The 23329-nt window shown below is 34.8% G+C and overlaps 1 protein-coding gene across 2 annotated transcripts in view; it reads right to left on the minus strand.

Annotated features, from left to right (window-relative positions):
* Positions 1–264: 264 nt before the first annotated feature.
* NAPB (NSF attachment protein beta) overlaps positions 265–23329 on the minus strand; it is a 51498-nt gene continuing 28433 nt past the window's right edge. Inside the window, exons 3-11 of one of the 2 annotated variants that reach the window (XM_036750522.1) lie at positions 21148–21264; positions 19050–19096; positions 18812–18889; positions 15739–15794; positions 15472–15556; positions 14922–15026; positions 13744–13812; positions 12780–12830; positions 265–5825 (exon numbers count right to left, since the gene is read on the minus strand). In XM_036750522.1, coding sequence (XP_036606417.1) covers positions 5715–5825; positions 12780–12830; positions 13744–13812; positions 14922–15026; positions 15472–15556; positions 15739–15794; positions 18812–18889; positions 19050–19096; positions 21148–21264 — 719 coding nt within the window. In that variant the 3' untranslated portion in view covers positions 265–5714. Of the gene's footprint in view, positions 5826–12779; positions 12831–13743; positions 13813–14921; positions 15027–15471; positions 15557–15738; positions 15795–18811; positions 18890–19049; positions 19097–21147; positions 21265–23329 lie in introns of those variants that run through there. The other variant, XM_036750524.1, reaches the window with a different exon arrangement.

Genomic DNA, 23329 nt, shown 5'->3' on the forward strand with positions numbered 1-23329 from the left:
TTATGATTTCCTAAACAGGGAAAATTTTTAGGAAGATTCCGGAGACACATGTTTGTGTAAACCCTCAGTTAACCAATTAAATAAGTTACAGCATTTTAGACAATAGAAATTTCACTATGTTAAATCACCACGGAAAGCTTAGTAATCTAACTACTTGGCACCTTAACTTATAATTTCAGGTTTTCAACTTAATGGGGAGATTATGTTTGGTAAAGAAGCTCTCTCTCTCTCTTGTAAACAACAGTTAGTAAGAATTACTAATCATAACATTAATCATAATTTTGACTTTATTACTATACAAGTTCACACAAAACATACACAATCTGTTCCTGCTAAGGCAGAGTTGTTATTAAATAGTTTTCATGATAAGTTTTCTGACCTAGAAAGTGATAGGAGGAATATCAGCAGTTTTATTCTCTGTACTTTACATGATACGAAAACTGCCGTTGTCACCATTTATAACACAGGCTAATTACATTATAGTTGACATGCTAGACTGCCAAATCTACAAAAATCACAGTATTTTACATTTAGACAAATATGGGCACAATAGCAGAGAAAACACACTATTAAACACCACAAAAGCTAGTGCATAGAGTTGGCTATACTATTAGAGATTATTTATGCATATCACAATTGTGCAAAAATACTGTTTTCATATCATTGGATAAATAAAAAAGTAACCACAAAAAAGGAAATCAAGAGACAAGTTGTAAAAACATTTCCACAAAAGCAATGCTTTTCTGTAAGAAATTTTACCTGTGACTATCATCTTTGACCACGAATAACCAAGTGTAAGCTTTCTCAAATAACTTGGTTGATCCATGGAAAAATATTTACGATAAATGAGAGTCAGACTTGCTAAAATACAAAAACTTTAACATAATTCCATAATTATTACTATTATTTGCAAAGAAAATCTTATGAGTCTTGAAAACCCAACTCCTTAGCTTGTTGAAAGAAATATGGCACTATTCCATTATGCTGGGACAGCAATTCAACGCAATTAAATTTACATTCACTCTATTCTACTTTGGGGTTTTGTTTTTTGGGGTTACCATATATACAGGCAAATATATCCTCTGCCTAGTTTGTTTCATCAATAAGAACTGCTATTTTGAGATGCTTCTGGGCTACAAATAGCTATTAGTTCTTAACGAGCCCTGATATTGTGTTGAAACAATTTTTGTTGCAACACAGACTGTAATAGTGACCATTTAACACACCTGAATCCTTAAAACAAAGTGTCATGTCACTTAATTAGTCTGTGGTGAACTGAGAGTGTAGGGTGTTGATAAAGGAAAATAAACAGAGCTCACTTAAAAGAAAAAAATCAATGATTAAAATTATCTTTATCGTATCTTGCAGAACAGAAGCTTGGAGAAAATGCACATGTTAGCAAGCAAAGGGAATGGAAGCACAGTCCCTTTAATAAAGTTCTCTAAGTAAGGAAAAGAAAGGCAACTACACAGGCAAATGAATAACAGCCCTCCAATCCTGATAAATTCTATCAGATCATCACATAAATGTGTCTGTGTATATCTGACCTTAAGAAGACATTTTTCTGCACAACTGAGTATCACAAGAACCTGACTTTCTTCTTTGGTTATCTTGCTTTTCTAGCCCAATGCAGTTCAAGGAAAGACCATTTTTTTAAAGTTGCTCCAGAGGAAAGCTACAGTAGCTTCTCGAAATATTGTCTTGTGCTCCATTTCAATTTCTAATTTATAGTACACTGTTCTAAAAAATAATTTCTGGTTTCATAGAACAAGTGAGTAAAAGTCTACCTTCCTCAGACCTCACAAGGCATTTTATTTTGCAACTTCAGTGTACTTATCATGTAATATTGCATATTATACTTATCTGCCATAACTCCAGCATCTACTACAATGTTCTTCCCACAGCGAAAGTGCGTAGTAAATGTTGATTTGAGATTTAACTGATAATTATATTTTGTAGAATTTTAGAGTTGGAAGTTTCCTTCAAAGTTCATTAGTGCAGAGAAGTTGTGACTTCTTCCTTCCTACATTGTCCTATTTCAATATCTGTATTACCTGCCTAGATTACTCCAACAGCCTCCTAATAGGTATCCCTGACTCTAGTCTCTTAATCTTCCACTTCTACAGGCCACTGCCAAATACTAAAATATTACTACTTTCAACATTATTCATTCCTAAGTTCAAAAACTTTTCATAGCTCCCCACTGCCCATTGAGTACAGTGTAAATGTCTCTGGTATTTAGGGAGCTCTATAGTGTGACCCCATTCTACCTCTTCAACCTTCTCTCCTTATCCTCCTATATGTACTCTACAATCCAACCCAAATGGATTATTTACCACTTCTTGAACATGACGTACTTTGCCCTATCATTGCTCATTATGTGTCCTTTACTTCTTCCTTTCTTTCCATTATCATCAGCGAACATCATATCCATCCTTCAACTTCCAGCTCAAATACCACATTCTCCAAGCATTTTTCTATCATCACTTTAGCCCAAGAGAATCTTGCCAATATCTGAACTTTGACTCACTCTCATGGCACTACAACATTTTTCCTTATATTGAATGTAAACACAAACAAATTTTATCTCCCCCAACACATTTTTATTTACCTTGAGGGAAAAAGCAGAGTCCTACAGAACAATGGCTACCACAATGTATTACATAGGGAAGGTGCTCCATGATCATTTCTTGGATTAATGAGCCAAAGCAAAACCCAAGCCTCTTCCTCAATTCTCAGTCTAATACTTTTTTTAAAAAAAGTTTTTGATATATTTTTAACACCATGAATTTCCTAGCACTACTTCACCAAAACAGAATCCTCTCTTACAGCAAAAAAGATACAATTAACTTAAGCAAAGTGGCACACCTAATGATCTTTTTCACTTTACCACACTCTCTACTATACCTAAAGATGTCAAGGACAATTCAGTATTTCTCACTAACCTGAGAAGCTATGAAAGGGACAAAACTGTCATTCTCTACATTTATCACAATCAATAAATACATTTGCAGAAGAGAAGCAGGCAGATGAAGTCAGCGTATAAATTTAGTGAGAAGTGTTTCTTTCCAAAATTAGAAATGGTATTAAACCAAATTCTCACAATAACCTGTAAATAAATCTCTTGATGCCTCTGGGCATGTGATTTCAACAATCATTACATAGATATTTCATGATGACATTTTATAGTTTTCTAAAAACTAAAAAAAGAACTGCCAAAATAATATGTGAAAAACTGCCAAATCAGGGTTTATTTTTCTCGTTTTCTCTTCTCCAGTGTATTTTGGAAAGGACAATCCACTGGACTTTCTGGCTATGGTTTCCCTGTGATACATACCAATTATAGGTGGGGACTAAAGGTTTACACATACCAGAATGAAAAATCCCAGAAATGGCATACAATTGTGTAAAGCTAGAATTGTGGCAAAATCAACCAATCTTATTTTTTACTTAATTACCACACAGCTAGAAAATAGGCAGGAAAAAGTATACAAAGCAAAAACACTCAGTATTGCTATATGTAGAGGAGTTACCTGTTCACCACCAAGATTTATAACCAATTCCATTTGCTCTTATATTTCCAAACAACATCCATTTTTTGTCTTTCTGAGGTTATTATACTACTCTAACATACACCATTATTTTAGCCCAAGGAAAATAATTCTATTAACTTTTGAGGAAAAAAAACAGCAATTATAAAGAGATCTTTTAAATTGGGAATGTCCACAAAACAACAAGCCATACATTCAAATTCCACATTACCATTAGTACTTCTGATTGCTCCACTGTCACCCAAAATATTTATGTCTTTAGTAGGGCAAAATAGTTTAAAACAAACTATGGGATACTTCTTTACGTTAGTCTTAGTATCTAAAAAATATCAACATGGCCACTTCAGCCTAAGAAATATTATCAGCAGCACAGTGATAGGCTAGAAACATTACTATGTCTACAAACAGCATCTGTTCAGTAACCTAACAGCTAGGATTGTTTTTTATAAGACTGAAAATAAAGACAGCCCAAAATAGCTTCAAACATTAAATCATTTCAAATATACAATCATCTGCTGAGAGATTCTTAATGGTCCCCTAGTAAATTTATTTGACTTCCTAACCAGAAGAATAAATATGTGGAAAAAAAGAGCAACGCTGAAATCACTAATTAAACCAAATGAATTGCATATAACTCATTGCCAACAATCCTAAAAGCCTACCTTTCTCTGACATACCACAAGTGTATAGAAAAGAGCACAACATCTTAGCAGAGTTAAGTGGCATTAAAAAAGTAAGAAAAATATGTTTCCTGATCAAACCAATTTTTCTGTGATTCTGGAGATGGAAATAAAATTACCATAAATCAAAAATGAGAAAAATTTTCTAATGAAACAACTATTTCATATAGAATACACATATACTTTATGTGTACACACAGTGAGGCAATGGAAATCTTACTATACTATCTACACATAGTAATTTGTACAACAAATAACAGCTAGGAATGTGAAATTTTTCCTGTGTCTATATATACAGACATTTGTTTAGAGATTAGTGGTACACAGCAATTACTATCACATGATAACTATGGTGCACTAACTTTTTTTATTACTTGAAAAAATTCTAACATTTCAAACCAGAAAAAAGAAAAAAAATACTGTAACAAAAATATTTGTAACAACATTATAGTTGCATGGGCATAATAATAATAACTGATATTTAAATAGTAATTAAAAGTTTGCAAAATAATTCACATACATTATCTCATTTAAGTCCTCACAACAACAGTGTGAGGTAGGTACCACAGGTAGTATCACCATTTTACAGGGAAGGAAACAAGCTCAAAGATATTAAGTGACCTGCCCGTAGTCACACAGCTAATAGGTGTCAGAAATTGGGTTTGAACTGAAATTTTTCTGACTTTTAAATTTAGCATTCTAGCCATGACGCCAAGGTCTCTAAAATCTCTGCATGGACCAACTTCATGTTCTGTTCCTCATGAGTTTTTCAGCAATACATGTGTATGTGATGATGACTGAATTTGATTTTTAATTTCCTGGCATGAGAAAAATAATCTGTTAGCTATCCCTATACTCATGACAAGTAATACCAACAGACCCAGATCACTACATAGCCTTTTTTATGCCCATAAACAGGGTATAAAAGCAAAGGAGCTAATCACTAGCACCAGTAAGATAGTTTTGTAATAACTAAAAAAACTCCTAAATTCATTTCCAACAAAACAAAAAGATAAACTCATCCCCGACAACTGCCCATTGCATACACATGTTTAAAGCTAATATAGATTAAAATGCTAATATGTGTATTCCATGTGCATAAAGCACATATTTACATGATTAAATTGGTGCTAAAGTCTAAGGCACCATACAGAAACATCAAGCAAAAATAAAACCTGGGTTCTTTAAACACTGAAAAGGAATGAAAAATATATTATTTCATGAAATATTTTTTTCCAGAGATCTTAGAAATCTGACAAATATATACTATTTCCAAAGCACATACAAACAACATTAGAGGACCCTTATTCATCCATTTCATCATAACATAGACACAGGGATCTTAAACAATATGCAGTCATCTGGTTTATATGCAACAAAAATGAAGCCATTAATGGGAAATGGGGTATCCCGTAATGGTCACTGGCCATTAACATATACATAAATAGGAGTTAGGCTGCATGCCACAAAAATTATAGGCAATTCACTTCAGGTCACCATCCACTTCTCCATCCCCTTGAATTGACTTTTTGATACGAAGTAACATAGTAGTAAGCCACTGATCCAAGCGAGATATCGAGTCAAATTCTTTCACCTAGTTTAGGAGAGGTAAAAAAAAATTAGATTGGTGCAAATAAAAATGAAGACATAAGATATACATTCTATAAAGCATTTTAATACATAGTGTACTTAATCTATCCATTTAGAGAAGTGTCCACAAAGAGTGCATCTGCACAAAGAACCAGACAGACAAGGTTCTCAAATGCCATGTTAACAGAGTGCCATCTCTGTCAGGTTCTACCATGCTAGAAAGTTTCAGGTACGGTCCTAATGAAAAAGCATATCACCAGAGGCTACCCATTAAGTGATGAACTCTCTGAAAAGACCATCCATGAAATAAGGAGCAAAAAATAAATGTCAGTCTTGTTTGGCTCCTTCCACTTCTGTAATGATGGTAGCAAAGTCTTCTAAATTGGTGCAGGAGGTTCTAATTTATTTATTTATCTAGTGGGTGCTACTATTTTTAGATTGTCTATAAACATCAACTTAAATATTGATATTCTAAATGTGAGATATAATGTCTAATGATCAATAAGTGGACATGCTATCAGAGGAACCAAAACATATCAATAATGACATTCTTAATATCAATGAGACCAAAAGCAAAGAAATACATGGTTTCTTAAATTTTAATAGCTTAAAACTGAACTAAGACTTTTGGGACACCTTGTATATGATTGGAAAAGAAAGTGGTCCTATCAAATAGTGGGAACAAGGGCTCACAGATGCAAAACTGTATGTTCCATTAATACCCACCCAACAGCAACAGATCTAGGAGAAGGCCTTTAGTACAATGCGCAGACTTCCAGTGAAGTATATGAGGGAAAATCACACAAAATGAATAGGTATTTTTGGACTGGGATCATAAACCCTTCTAAGTATGGGTCCAATAAGTTACAAAATGCATTCTGCCATTAAAAGGGGAAAGGGGGTACATCTCTGACAATAACTGGTCTTGGCTTCATAAAAAGTCATTCTTATTCCCATTCTTCCTCGTAACATGAAGGTGGCTCTGAGTTGTTGAAGACTATGACAACATAAAGCATATTCCAGTAGATCACACTAAACTGGAAAAGCTTTTGTGTATGGATCTGAGCAGACTATTCCTACAAACTGAAGACCAGCCTACTAATTTTAGAGAGGCTAATCATAACTGTTGGCCACAGAAACCATTTACCAAAGCAAGGAAAGCTTGCAATTTTTGGTGAAGCAATCACTCAAGAGATAAAATTAAGGACACTTGAACTACTGAAATATAGAAGTACATGCTAATTATCTGGGGAGTAATCAGAGTACTACAATACACTCCAATATTTGATGGAATCCAGGGGTGGAGCCAAGATGGCAGCTGGAAAGCAGAGACTTGCTTAAGCTCTCCCCCAAATCCCTCCAAACACCTGTAAAAAATAAATGGCTCTGAACGAATTCTAGAGCTGTGGAACCCACGAAAGAGCACAGGGAAGCAGGTCTCCAGCACAGGACAATGGGAAAGGTCTGTCTCATGGTGCTGGGAGTGGAGCGCAGCCCAGCCTGAGCCACACCAGGATCAACCAGACTGGGAGTCAGTCGGAGGAGCAGGCTTGAGGGCCATGAATCATTGAGCTGTGGCAGTTACCAGACTTCTCAATCCACAAACGCCAAAGACCATGGAGCAGGTTAGTGGGAAAACTGCTAGATAGGGGTGAGAGTGGTCCGGCCCCATCTCTGCAGGTGGCAGAGGTGGCACAGTGGTGGCAGCGGCAGCAGCAGGAAGCTCTTGCAGCTGCTTCCAGAGTCCCTGGCTCACACAGTGGGAGGAATCAAGCAGCTGATCAGAGCAGAAGTGCATGGAGCGCTTTGCTGACACAGATACAGCTTCTCATGCTATGCCCTCCTTGGATCTGGGTCACAGTCCTGGTTGGCAGTTTTTGGGGGAGGAGGAGCCCTGCTGTGGCAGAGCTTGCGGTGAGTGGAGTAGAAGTAGCTTTGAAAACAGCAGGGCTTGGACCCTAAAGCTTGGGACAAAGTACTCTCTTCAAGCAGTCATACCCTGACAAAAAGCTCAAAGATCAAGTAGTGGGCTGGGACCATGAACAGGCAGAGAAAAAAGGACTCAGATTCAGAGTACAGAATCTTTTTTTTTTTTTTTTGGTGACGAAGATTAAAACATACAGTCTGAAGAAGTCAACAAAGTCAAAGAGCCCACATCCAAACCTCCAAGAAAAAAATGAATTGGTCTCAGGCCATGGAAGAGCTCAAAAAGGATTTGGAAAAGCAAGTAAGAGAAGCAGAGGAAAAATTGGGAAGAGAAATGAGAAGGATGCAAGAAAACCATGAAAAACAAGTCAATGACTTGCTAAAGGAGACCCAAAAAATACTGAAGAAAATAACACCTTAAGAAATAGACTAACCCAAATGGCAAAAGAGCTCCAAAAAGCCAATGAGGAGAAGAATGCCTTGAAAGGCAGAATTAGCCAAATGGAAAAGGAGGTCCAAAATACCACTGAAGAAAATACTACCTTAAAAATTAGATTGGAGCAAGTGGAAGCTAGTGACTTTATGAGAAATCAAGATATTATAAAACAGAACCAAAAGAATGAAAAAATGGAAGGCAATGTGAAATATCTCATTGGAAAAACAACTGACCTGGAGAATAGATCCAGGAGATAATTTAAAAATTATTGGACTACCTGAAAGCCATGATCAAAAAAAAGAGCCTAGACATCATCTTTCAAGAAATTATCAAGAAAAACTGCCCTGATTTTCTAGAACCATAGGGTAAAACAGAAATTGAAAGAATCTACCAATCGCCTCTTGAAAAAGATCCCCCCAAAATATTTGATGAAATCCATGTTTTCTAGCTTAATAGACTACTTGATGAATCCATAATATAATCAATAGGAGCATATCAAATGATGTTGATTACAATCAATGATACTTCACAGCTCTTGACTACTACCTTTCTTTGAAGATAAGAGAAGTATGTCTCACCATCAGCCCATGAACCAAGATTGGGCATTATATTTACTCTGAATTCTGATATTATTCTCCTAATTTCGGTTTCTTTTCTTTCCCTCAGTTCATACACATCTCCTCATGGGTTTTTTATATTCCTAACATCCATACATTAAGACAAAATAACATTTCACTGCATATTCACATGACATAATTTGGTCAGCTACTCTACATTTCAAGAGCACTCTCTTCCTTGAGTTTATTTTACTACAATATCTGGATGTATATGGGTCTTTTATTTCAAACAAAAACCATTTATTCTACACCCACTATAGGCCAGTTATTTTCTGTCATTAACCTCCTTAGTCTTGGTATTGTTGGGTCAAAGGACATGAACCATTTAATAGTTTTCCCCACAAAATCCCAAATTATTTTCTAAATTAACTCCAACAATAGTGTATTAGAATGCCTAACTTTCCAGAGACAGTCAAGACAATAACCATTTCTGCCTTAATGTCTTTGTCAATTTGTTAAAAATGTGGAAAAAACTCAAGAGTTGCTCTCATTTGGAATCCATTTTTTGTATTTTTTTTTTAAAAAAATTCTTTTTAAGCCCACTTCTACAAGAAGCCTTTTCTGATTTTCTTATTGCTAGCACGAGAATTCCACCAAATTTATCCTGTATTTATTTTGTATGGCGAGATAGCTCTAACATAACGGACAGAAAGCTGGGCTCTGAGTCAGGAAGACCTGGTTTAAAGTTCCACCTCTGACAAATATGCTGGTTGTAAGACCCAAAATACGTCATTAAATCTCAATTTTCTATGCAACTCTAAGACTCTAAGTTAGAGAATGCTGACTTGCATTAGTACAGGGGAGCTTACTCGTCCAAGAGCTCCTTACACAAAGAAATTACAGGTTGGGTCCCTATCTAACGGCCTGTATTTTCATATATTTTTAATACATTTATGCATGTCTTATTTCTCCCATAGAGAGCTCCTTTGGAAGCACTGTTTTGTTTTTGTCTTTGTAACCCCAAAACTCAGTATACACAATAAATGTTTCCTGATTGATATATCTGCATTTCTTTTTATCTTTAGTGATTTGGATCATTTTTAAAATGGCTATCAATAATTTATACCAAAGCAATGGGGCTTTGTTACTGATACATGTAGAATAAAAGCAGAAATTGTTAAAGCTCCCAATGCTGCTTCAGTTTCCTTATCTCTAAAATGAGTGGGCTAGACTAGGGGATTAAGATCCTTTTCAGTTCTAGATTTATGATCTGGTAATCTATGATGTTATAAATGAAAGTTAGGTAATAGAGAATAATGGCCCTACCTTTTTGGCTTACTTTTTGCTTTGGCTCACATTTATTTGCATGTGAAAAGAGAAAGTCTTCTAACCCTAGGTCAGATCTTTAATTCTGAAGACTGAAATATCTACCTAGACATAGGGTTGAAAAGACAATCTTAAGGTGGCAGTCTGCCTGGCCTTCAATCCTAGGAGGCTAGAGCTGAGATGGTAGGTGGGTGGCCCTGAAGAGATGCGCTCAGACATCAGCTACAGGGAAGAAAAAATACCCCAAAATTATGTGACAGTAATTATCAGTCACCAAAACAGGTTAGAAAAGAATGGAACAAGAGATGGCAAAGACTGCTCAACTACGCGGCCAACATAAGACCAAGGAAACAAAGGCACAGGACTAGTGCGGACCTATAGATATCACCAGGAGACATCGGTGATCCATCTGCCCCTTTCTATAGGTGTGTCTGTGTAATAGCTGTACATGTCTACTCTTCCACTTTATTGTGTGCAATCATGGGATATGCCCTAGTAGAGGATGAGAGTGAAGAATGTGATATTGCAACTTTTCTTACTATTATTTTATTAAATGTCCCTGCTTCTAACTAATTGTATTTATTAAGTAGAGAAAAACAATTTTTAAAAATTTTTAGTTATTTTATTTATTATTTTCACTTCTTGGTGAACAAGTCAGGGTTAACTTAGGTGAACTTAGGTTAACTAGGTGAACTTAGTGGGGGTTCAAGAACTGTTTTGGAGGACCCAGATGTACGTTAAACCTGGAGTTAACTATTCAAGGGGCCCTGCATGTATGGGGGGAATACTACATATTTTTATTCTCATTGTATTTATTTTGTTTATGCAAAAGGATTTTAGTTTTACATAATCGAAACTCTTTATTTCACCTTTTGTTTTCCATCCTTTGATTGGTTATGAATTCTCCTCTTGGCCACAGTTATAAAAGGCACCTCCTTCCATTCTTCTTTAATTCTGTAATGTGACTATTTTCTTATTCATTTGACACTTACTTTGGTATATGGTATAACTTGCTGGTCTAAAGCTATTTTATGCCAAACTGCTTTCTAGTTTCCCCAATAATTCTTGTCACACAGGAAGTCCTTTTCCTATTAGTTTCTCTTAGGTTTACTGAACACTAAAATACTGTGTTCAACTGTTTCCAGATTTTTCTTATCTAGTCTCTTCCACTAACTTAGTGCTCTATTTTTTGACCAGTACCGTATAGTTCTGGTGACCCTTTGCTTTAAATTATAGTTTGAGATTTAGTAATGTTAGATCTTCTTCATTCTTAGTGTTTAAAAAATTATTTTTTATCTTTTGTTCTTCCACATGAGTTTAATTATTATTTTGTCTAGACCCATAAAGTAACATTTGGTATAGTCTGTTATACCACTAAAGTTATAAATTAATTTAGCATCATTTTTATTATAATGACATGATTCAATTATAAAAAATTAATATCTCCACAACGACTTAACTCTTCCCTTACTTCAGAAGATTGTTTTGTATTTGTATTTATATGGCATTAGTGTGTCTTCATTAATTAAACCCTAGATATGCTATCAATTTTGTAGCTATTTTGAATGAGATTTTTCTATTCATTTCCTCCTTTTAAAAATTAATAGTATTCAGGAATATTGATGATTTTTGTGCCAGCTCTCCTTTTGATGAAGGTATTCATGATAAATGGATGTAAGGCTTCTTAAACTTCAAGTAATATCTTTCACCCTAATTTTCATTGTTCTCCCTTCTGTACACCCTTGCATTGAAGACATCAAGGGTTAAAGAATATGTGGATTTAATATGGGTGGTTTTATCAAGCTTTTCATGGAATTTCTCTACATCTTCATTCTCTCCAGTAGATGGCATATAAGGTAATTATCATTACGGTGGTTTTTTTGCTCCTCATTATAAGCACTTGAATGAAAGATGAACAAATGTCAAATAAAATCTTTTCTGGTCCTTTTAGAAACACAGTAAAAACCAATGGTATCAATTTCTTTAATTGCCTTGTTAAGAAATGTGAGACATTCTTCCATTTAGCTGCAACTTCCTTATATCTCTTGATTTCATTTACAGAAAGAATATCAGTATTGACATGATTCAATTCCTTTAACAGTACATTCACTTGCTAGTTACTGGGTAAGAATCATTAATTTAGGAAAAAAAAAGAATCATAATTTAGAGTAGCAATACTCAGAGGTTAATATTTACAAATATAATAAAAACCATATTTTTCTTAGCATTCTTTGCCACTCTGTCCCTTTTACTGCAGAAAGAGAAAGGGGTTGAAAAAGACTGAGTACGATATTTTTGAAAATTTTCATGGGTTGTCATGGTCAAAGAATTCATCACCTAAAAGTTACCCTAGTGGTAAAGAGTCTCTTCTAAGTTAGGCTGTCCTCAAAAAGCAGACCTAGTCTGTCACCAAGATTGTATTTTAAGCCTTTCTAGCTTGATAGAACGTTGATAAAACCACATTGTTAACACTCTGTTGGCATCACCCTAAAGAAACATGGGTCACTTCCATGCCATAAATATGATATTTATGCAACCTAAATGGATATTTCTACTAATATCACATTTGACGCAATACACATAAACTTTGAGAATGCTGTTTGGGAAAACATGGACACACTGACAACCTGAAAACATGAAAAAAATACTGCAAGTCAAATCTTCAAAAACTCTTTTACAGTTATATAAGTATAAAAAGCCATGTGCTGCTTACCGCTTCAGTATAAGCTTCACTGTTCTGTTCCTCATGAGCTTCTAGTAGTTTCTGACAATATAAAAATATGGACAAAAAGTATTGTTATTCCAAAGTAGAAAAGCAGGAGGATCGGGGTTCTAGGTTCGTGCTTGCCAATAACCTTGGGCAACCTTTCTGGAGCTCAGTTCTTTCATCTATGAAATGAAAGGACAAAACTAAGTAATCTTAGAGGCTGCTTCTTGGAGATTCTATATATGCCAACATTCTACGTATGGCAGCCTAAAACTCCTGTCTTTGTGATCAAATCATAAAGATACAGTTTTGTTTCTTGGAGTATCTAAATTACTTAATGTTGCTTGCCATTTCTGAAACACTCTCGGAAAATGTCAACATCTCCATAAATCTGAAAATAGTTCTTCAGTAAATCTGCAAAAACAACATTTGGGTCAACATTCAACTATAATCTTGTTCCTAGTATTTTCATTTTCTAATGTCTTAGGAGTCCATGATGTTTTTGTTTCACTACATTATGGTCAGCAAAAATGACTGTGAAAGTAACAAAGTACCAGGTCTCAAAAGCCCAGTGAATTCCACAATCTATAAATTAGAGCTATCTGACACTAAAGAATCAATGTATGTGCTATCTCAAAAAGACAATGTATATCTTCTAAAGTATGCGTCATACCCATAAATATCTTATTTACTTGGCAAGGATGTACTATAGTAAAGAGAATTCTAAACTCACACTTAGACAAAACCTGAGTTCAAATCTCAGCCTCAACAAATTGCAAACTGTAATTCTGGGCAAATCACTTAATCCCCTTGAGTCTGATACCTCATTTGTAAAAGAATAATACACATTAAGTATTATAGGGTTGTTTTGCAGATCAAATGGAATAAAGTGGTTTGAATGCCTTAAAGTGATATATGATATATGAGGCCAGCTATTATTGTTGTTGTTAATAGTACCAATTTTACTTACTTTTAATAATTTGCATTCTCTTGAATCAGTAAATGCTGGAAACATTTCTTCATATTTCTCAAGAGCAAGCTAAAATAGAAAGAACATTTTATGCTTCAGTCATGAAAATTTTCCTTTATTGTGAAATTTAATATCATTAATAACATTTTCTACTCTTTACATAAACATTTAAGAAACATCACAAAACCTAATACTTAACAGATGAGATCTTATTTTGTTTTTTATAATACAACCCCTTGGGGAAAAATATGAAACAATATAAAAATGAGAAGTCCTGCAAGAAGGATGAGATGTGAGCTAATACAAAGTTAATTTGAAGGTTCTCAAGCTAAGTCGTTTTTGTTCTCCTTTCTCAGACACACAAAACTGAGGGGGGGCTGCCTCGCTGCAAGATTTGTCCTTCTCTACTCTTTTGGCTTTGACTGAAAAGAGAAAACATAAAAGCTTCTTTATCACAGTACAATAGTGGCATCACACTCAAATAAAAGCAGAAACCTGTGGGCTTCATGTTGACTTAGAAAATCACAAATTAACACTATTGATGGGTATATTGTATTATTACAATGTTATATCATTATTTTTATTTATTTTGTGAAACCTTTCCCAATTACATTTTAATCTAGTTCTTGTTCCACTTTAGAGTGTACCTCTGCAGTACAGGATCAAAATGAACTTAATTTAGGGTGGTATTTGAGTTTAGAAGACAGGGATACTTCTCATGTAGCTTATTTACTTTTGCTTCCCAAATCTGAGCTGGTACAAACTTATCTAAAATTGTTCTGATATTCTGTTCTCAACCAATTCCTTCTATTTCTTATTGATTCTCCTCTTCAACTTTCCCCCAATTTTCATTCTCTACCAAATTCAAACATTATGATTAAGCAGTTATGGATCCTGATCAGGATTCATGAGGTAGGGATCTATTCTGGTTCCTTCTTGTTCTCTACTAAAGTCCTGGTTTAGACATAATAAAACCTTGCTTTATTTTTTAACAGTCAAGACTAGAAAGGAGTAACTTATGAAATTCAATTTTAGTAGCTTTTTATTTATAATTTGTTCACAGGCATAGAAATTATCTATGCTAATAACAATAATGACATTAGCACGGTTGAGGGTTGGAAAAAGTTTATTTTGGTTGTTATAACATATTAGAAAAATGTCTCTTTAAAACTACCAACCTTAGCATTCAATTCATCAACTATGAAGTGACAAAGGGCTGCTTTAAAGAAATAATCTTTCGCACTGTATTTCAACAAAGGATTGTCCATAGTGTTTGCCCCAACCTAGTAACAGAAATTACTGAGTTAGTAATGTTAATAATACCATAATCCATGCAAGTGAAAAAATATGTCTATCTTTTTACATTAACAAATATACAATATTCATAGGATCATAGCTCTACAGCAGGAAGGGACTTCAGAAGTCAATTCATTGAACAGATGAGGAAACTGAAGCCCATAAAGATTAAGTGACTTGCCCAAAGTCACACAGGTCCTCTTACTCTAGTGGCGATGGCCTACTAAGTTTTGAAAACTCTCCATCCAGGTAATCTAAACATAGACACCAATTATCATTGATTTATAGCAAATTACACATGTAATTACAGAAAACAATGGATGAAATTTCATGTAGTTCAATAAGCATTCTCTAGATGTAAAAATCTATAATTAATTTTAAAATAATCCAGAAAGGCTTATAGTGTAAAGTAATGCCTATAAATGGACTAACCTGCTCATAGATTTCAATTGCTTTCTGGTACTGTTCCAGTTGAGCAGCATACGCTGCCACCTTAAGAAGACACTTGTTGGCTGAACTGAAAATCAAGAATCATAGTTAAAAATAGATAACATTCCAAAAAGAAAAAGGGATAAGCTGAAGTGATTTTTCCTAAGAAAATGTTTTATCTCAACTTATAAAACTGACCAAAACCTGAACATCTGTCAATTTTGGTACATGCATAAATAACAAATTACTAATTTTTAAAAGAAAACTTGCCTGTTTGATTCTTCTCCTTTATAATAGTCAGCTGATTGTTCATAATGTGCAATAGCCTGAAAACAAAACAAATAAACTTTCCTCTTAAAGATCAATGTTTAATCGTGACATTTTCACTTAACATTCTACATTCCCCTAGTTTACTTTTCATAACCTTAAGATTTCTTCAATTAACTTGCAATACCATTAGTGAATAAGTAATATATTCTGGTCCCATTAAAAGAAACAAAAGTATATGTTATGTTAACACTACATTTTCCAAAAAGGAATATATGTTTTATTAACATTTTTTAAAATGCTATATTGCTGCTTTTTGCTTTAATATCTCTATTATTTCTTAATGATTATTCCCTCAGCACCCCCATAAACAATCCTTTTATCCGGGGGCAGGTAGGTGGTGCAGTGAGTACAGCACTTTGCTTTGGAGTCAGGAGGACCTGAGTTCAAATCCAGCCTCAGACAGTTGACACACTTACTAGCTGTGTGACCTTGGGCAAATCACTTAACCCCAATTGCCCTGCCTTCCCCCCTCCAAAAGAAAAAATTAAAAAAAAAACAATCCTTTTATCCAAGCAAAACAGTTAAGCAAAAGAAATACAGAATATATGCAAAATTCTCTACTACGATGCTAAAAGTGTTTCATTGTAGGCCTCTGGAACCAGGAAGAATCATTATATTTCATCTGAATTTAAGTGTTGTTTTCAAATACAACATTATGGTTACTGTGAATATTATTCTTTTAGTTCTGCTTTCTTCATAAGCATCTGTTCAAATAAGTATATCCAGCTTGTGTTAGAGCCAGTTCTACTAAGTGTACATGGCTTGCTAGTCTGTCTCACAGATACTTAAGAAACCATCATATATGAAGTACTCAAAAAAAAAGGACTTGATTGGATTAACTTCTTTCCTGTACATACATACATATGTGTATGTGTGTGTGTGTGTGTGTGTGTGTGCTCGCGCTATGTAAAACAGTACAAAAAAAAAAGAATAAATGGATTTGAGAATCATCAGCATAGAGATGATAATGAAATTCAGAGAAGCTAATGGGACCGCCATGTAAAACAGTACAAAGGGAAAAGAGAATAGAGGCCAGGACAGCCAGTTAGCAGATGTGACCTGGATAAAAATACAGCAAAGGAAACAGAAGCAAAAATGGTCCGACAGGTAGGAGAAGCAGATATTTAAGGAACACCATGAGCAAAGTAGTTATCTAGATCAAGACATGTGGAAGGATGAGTCATACTTTTTAATAAACGCATACATTTAATGTCGAAAAATTTCAACTTCCAAGGTACGAAAGTATCTTGTGATAAGTAAATTTGGTTAGACTAATTCTGGTTCTGGTGAACCAGAACACAATTTTCAAAACTTGCTTAGGGCATGCAAATATTTGGTTCTTCGGTCAGTGGCTCATCACACAGGTTTTGTGTTAGTTCTATTGTGATCCTACGGTCCACTTCTAAGAACGGACCTCTTGCCTTATTCTTAATAAGTGAATCCCTATCTTGTACTCAAGTTTCAAAAGTTCATCACTGTCTGATGTTCCAGTACCTGAGTTCAGTACTCCAGTTCCTTTGAGACCTGAGTATTTCTAGTAGTTGCTGTACCTCTACACAAGCTAATGCCAACTGCCTCTCTAGACCTCTGCATGTGAATAAATCCTCCTGACCCCATGACCTTTTCCCCATCCAGGATATCTGCCTTTTTCCTACTACTATACTGTCTTGATGCCATTTGTCTGTGCTGTTTCCTCCTGACGGCATTTGGAATATCTCCTGACTCCATTCCATGACCCTACAGATACGATTTCTAGGATCTTGCCCATTCTGTAGCAGTCTATGCCACTGCTGACAGTGAATATTCAAGATCAACAGTTCTACCATCATTCTTAATTTACTCTTCTATTAAGGTAGTCAAAAACTGAATTAGCTTTTTTGAAGACATCAAAATGTTGATTCATATTGAGCTGGTAATCAATTAAGACCTTGTGGTGTTGATGTGATCAAGATAGCTCCTAGTAATAATGACTTTGAGAATGCTCACAAAACACATTTTATAATCTGTTCTAGAATTTCATTTATTTTTAGTTTTTGCAATCTACTACCTCTTCCACATCAAACTCAGAAACAATATCTACCCGTTTCTAGTGTTCTGGCACCTTTCTAATTCACTATGATTTCTCAAAGAGAATGATTCTTTATGTAACCTTCAAATTTTTATACATGAAAATGTGTAAACATCAGATATGAATTATCTAGACCTGAAAAATAGAAAAAAATTTTCAACAGCTTAGTATTCTCTACATATTTCAATTTCCTCTTAACCATATTCTTTCTATAACCTTCCAATGTGAAGATCATGTTGCTTAATAGAGAAGACAGAAGTAAAATGAAGTGGTTTTCTCTTTGGTTAGCTCTGAAGGTTATGAGCCCCAATACTGGTCTCATTCAAACGGCTACCTAGGCTAAAATGGCATTTTCAAGGAGAGCTAGAATGGAGCTCATAACCTAGCTATCCTTGAAAGCACCACCTGCTAGCTCCCACAACACTGCTTTCCCATGTTTATAGAACCTTTGATGAAGTAGTTAATTCCAAGTCTGAATGCTCCATCATCAAGCGCCTCTTGGAAACATGGTTTTGTGCTACCTCCTTGAAGAAAGACTGACAGAAGTTAATAAAATAAAAAAAGTTCTTTCCTCCTGGGGTTTACTATCAAAAACAGATACATTGATAATATAGTCAGGATTCTTTTGCGACATTTTCATTTTCACTGATAAAATGAGTTGCAAGAGATTATTGGCAGGCTACAGGATTAAATCAACAAATTATCACTTAGATGACCTAATATTAAAAGATAAAGGGGATAGTTGTAGCAATGTAGCAGTGATCAGTGAAAGACCTAATTTAGAACAAATAATTAGTTACCACCAAAATGTAAGTCGGCTTCAAGAATGCTGGCTTCCTTTAGTAAAATTTAACTGGCTAGTAAAATGCTCTCTTTAAAAAAAGATTAATTTTATCTATCATTCTTTAGATCAAAATTTTGCAAGAAAAGCTATTGCAAACTTACCTTTTCAATATCTACCAGCTCGGTTTCGTATATCTCAGCAATAGTAATGTGATGCTTGGCTGCAATTGTAAATCTTCCCTGGGAACAAAAGAAACAAAAACAACAAAAGCTGAAGTTCACCTACTATATTCATTTGTTTTCTACCAAATCAGTTTGGGAAAAAGTGAAAAAAAGAATAATACTCCAAGACATCTCATTGATTCCACCCCACAGCCACACAAGCAATGCAATTTCTTACCATGTCTGTGTAAATATCGATGGCTGCATTTAAGCAGTTGATAGCCTCTGAAGCGTAGGCATTTAAGAAAAACAATGAGAAATCCATTCAGTCAAATAAGGTTAAAGTGAAATTTTCTTCATGGCTCTTATTAGAATATTAATTAGGTATAATTTGGGGATGGAAGGTAGACAGGTAAGTTAGGAAAAAGTGAACACATTCATGCAAAAGTCCAGTTGTAATGAGAGCTTGGCTTTGTTCCCAGCTGCTACAACATAAATTAGGGAATTACAGCTTGTGCTAGCAGTATTTAGCTTATTTACTTATAACCTTTAAATGAGGATTCCATCCAGATGAAAGACTGCATCACAAAGAAAACAAAAGCATGGGTTCATTAATATTAACTTGGGTCAGTTATAATTTAAAACCATAAGCAGAGTAGAAAGAAAGGCTGTCCTCTTTTGGTCTCATGAGTCATAACTAGAAGACATTCATCATCCCTGCCACTGAGACACAAGAAAGCCCAGCGCTACAAGTTCTATTTCTTCTTGCAGCTCAACTCAAAAAAGATTTTGATGAAATTCCTTAGGCAAGTCAAGCCAACATTTTCTAGCATGCTCAAGAAAGGGCATGACTATTATTCTATTAAACATATCTACATAAATAAGCTATGGAAATTTGCTTGAAAATATACAACTTCACCAATAAAGTTTATCAAAAACTCTACTGTGACATAAAAATAGTTCAGCACCATAAAATACACTAAGAGTAAAAAGTTAACTCTATTCTAGGCTCTTATTTTAGTAATCTAAAAGTGAATATTTCTGAGTGAAACACTAGATAATTTCCCAAACTAGTTTAGCAATGACATGTTTTTCACTTGAAGTATATTGATGGGATACATAAATGCTGGTCTAGAGGGCATAATGGGAGACATTCTATACAAGAGGAAAAAGTGGAATCAGAGAACTTTTAAAGAAAAATGGAGGAAATTAAGCATATACTAAATTTCAGAAATTGCCATGTAAAACAGATATCTTTCATTACATAGTGCATGCATATATACATGCATTTGTATGGTACTCATATTTATACATGTACATATATGTAGGTATGCATATGAATTATATGTGTGTTATTAAAATTTTTGGGATACCCCGTACATATTCTTTCTTATTTAATATTTTAGAGGAGGAAACTACAGCTAGCATTAAAAATATTCTCATTAAATCTCTAGTTACTTCATGTGGAAAACAGTTTGGAAAGCAATGCTCTAGAGAAGTAAAAGAAATTACATCCATTAAAAGCATCATGAAAACTTTAAAGCATCTTATAAGTGAAAGTTATTAGTATTATTACATGTTAAGAGGACAATGAGAGTAATAGTAATTAATACTTCTGTTTGCCAAGTGCATTTATGTAAAGACATTAATAACTTTTACAAAGGCCTTTCTCATTTTAGAAGCATATTCATTTTTAAAAATTTTTCACCATGTACACAAAATAGAAAAATCAAAATACCCTGAAAAATCCTTTTCAAAACTAGTATATAATAACTATGTTTATATTCTTCCAAGTCTCTACCATGCCAATTCACAACCTCATTCTATAACTGGGAGGTTTTCTATAAGAGTTACAAATGAATTTTAAAACACTTTTCAATCTTATATAAAATGTAATCCTCTAGAAGAGAGGAAAATTTTAAGATGGAATTAAAGCCCCAAACCAGCTACCTAGATACTCAAAATGTAAACAGACTAAAGTTTCTATAAAAGGATAATAAGAACATATAAATCATGTGTACAATCAATATCATCAATAAATATGGATAGTTGTAGCAACTATGTCCACAACCACACAGTCAAAATCATTTACTCTTTGTCCATATATTACTTCCAAATACTTGTATAAGTAAATAAGGGTCCTCTCTAAACCCAAACTCTGAAAAACAAAGCAAACAATCTGAATTATAGTAGCTCCTTTTTGTTAAGAGGATCAAAATAAAATATTCTAGTAGTCTATAAAAGACTTTGCTAATGTTCTACCTAAAATCTGAAAATATGCAAACATTTACAGAGTTAAGCAGATACTGCTGAGTACATAGCATTCTGGATCTTACCTTGTGGATCGGCCTTTTTGTAAGCATTTCCAGCATCTACAAAACTTGTAGCAGAATCATGTTTGCTCTGTAGCTGCATATGCAACTTGGCAGCCTGACAAAAAGCATTTCCTGCAGCTAGAAAAGAAAAAGAAAATTGTGTTTCTCTAGGTCTCCTAAATACCTGGAGATCTAGAGTTGCATCAGCAGCCTGATCTATTTTTTTTAAATCAGGATTTCACTGAAACATAGCATTCCAAGTCAGAAACAAATAGATTCAAGAATAAATATAACCCTGCCAAAACTACCTGATTCCCCAAACATAAGAATGTTAAGTGAAACAAAAATAATGTTTTAGTGGGGCAGTTAGTTCTATAGAACACTGCTAGCTGGAGTAGAGGCTTATGTTCTTATGGTGGGGAAAGGGAAGAAATGACTAAAAGGGAAAGCCAAGATGTCTCCATGTCTCAGGAGGTGATATTCTGGGCCACAGGCTGCCCTCTAATGTGGCCCTTTGACTGAATCCAAACTTCACAGAACAAATCCCCTCAATAAAAGGATTTGTTCAGTAAAACTTGGACTCAGTCAAAAAGCCACACCCAAGGATCTAGAAGGCCAGGTTCCCACCACCGTTCTGGGGTGTAAAAGAAATCATGGGGTAGGGGAATCAGATCAGAAGGAAGTGAAAGTGGTCTTAGAAGAAACATCTACCTATAATGAATGTTATAGTGGGGCTTGTTTACAAATAACTTCACATAGCTATTGTAAGGATCAAGCAACAAATTGAAATATAATACAGGTAAAGTATGTTATTAACTTGAAAATACTATAAGAAGTTTAGTTATTTGGTATGGTGGAAAGAGCACTGAATTTGGAGACAGAGATCATGGGTTTGAATCCTTGCTTGACATTTACTTACTACCTGTATAAACAGAGGCAAGTAACCTTCTCTGTTCTCATGTTCATTGTCTGTAAAAGGAAGAGGTTGCCTAAAAAAAAGAAAAAGTGGGACGGAGGAGGTAGGCAGACTTCCAAGGTTTCTTCCAATTCTGCATCTATAATGTTATGATTACTGTAAGACCTAAAGGCATTACTGTAAAACATTTTTATTATTTGGTGTCATGCCATACAGGGTAATTTTTACAGTTTTAAAGGCACTGTCCCTTTAAGTATGGCAGCTTACAAGTAACAACCTTCAATTAAAAAAAATTAGCACCCAATTGTATGTAAGGAAGATTTCGTCATCCTTTTGAGAGTTTAGTTTCTCAGGCTCCATGGCCACGGCAATCTCTAGTTTCCAAGTGATAGATAATAACTCCCAGAATAGCCCCAAAGATCCTATATAATAATTCTTAGAATTATACTGACAGGCAGTCCTTCTGAGACTGTGCAGTGAAATGATATAATGTAATATTTACTATACTTGCGCTGAATGATGATATTGCTAAAGTTAACCTGTGAGCTTAATGTTGGCAAGATGCCTTCTTTGTCTGTTGCCCTATAAAGCAAGAGGGCAGGGGTCAGCGAGGCAGGGAACCCATTTGGGATTTGGGTAATGCATAGAGGAATGCGTGTACCTGCCTCAACTGGCCCCCACTGAGGCTTGAGGGGATTTAGGGGAGTGTACAAGCTGTGCCTGTCTCAACTGACCCCATCAAGACTTAGGGGCAGTTGCCCTTTCTTCACACCAGCCTCTGTGACAAGGGTTGTTAGAGAATGCTGCAGGAGTTGGTGCTCCCATTATAATCAACCCATTGAGAAGACTAAACTAGAATAAAGTAAGATTATCAACCTCTCCGAAGCTGTTTTCCTGTCCTTCCTGTCTGACCAGATCAAGAGTGAATCTATTAGAGGCTGGAGTGAAAAAACTCCAGTGCTCACTGTATGTTATTTGTGAAACACCAATAAAGCTCAACTCCCTTGAATTCAACTTATTTAAGAAAAAATAATGGAGTATTAGAGAGCCCAGGTACTAGGGAGGATACAAAAGTAGTGCAACATATTTATAATTGCTGTCCTCAAAAGGTATTTTTTAGATTACTTTATGACTACAGCAGATGTGATAGCACTCAATACATGATAATACTCAAGAAGAAAACAAGTAAGGACATATTTATGTGCCCCAATATGTAATAGAAATACCACACAGATGCTATGAGACACCAGGAAGGGCAGGTTTCAGTTCAGTACACACAGAAATTGC

Source organism: Trichosurus vulpecula, chromosome 3, assembly GCF_011100635.1.
Source record: "Trichosurus vulpecula isolate mTriVul1 chromosome 3, mTriVul1.pri, whole genome shotgun sequence".
Taxonomy (NCBI): Eukaryota; Metazoa; Chordata; class Mammalia; order Diprotodontia; family Phalangeridae; genus Trichosurus; species Trichosurus vulpecula.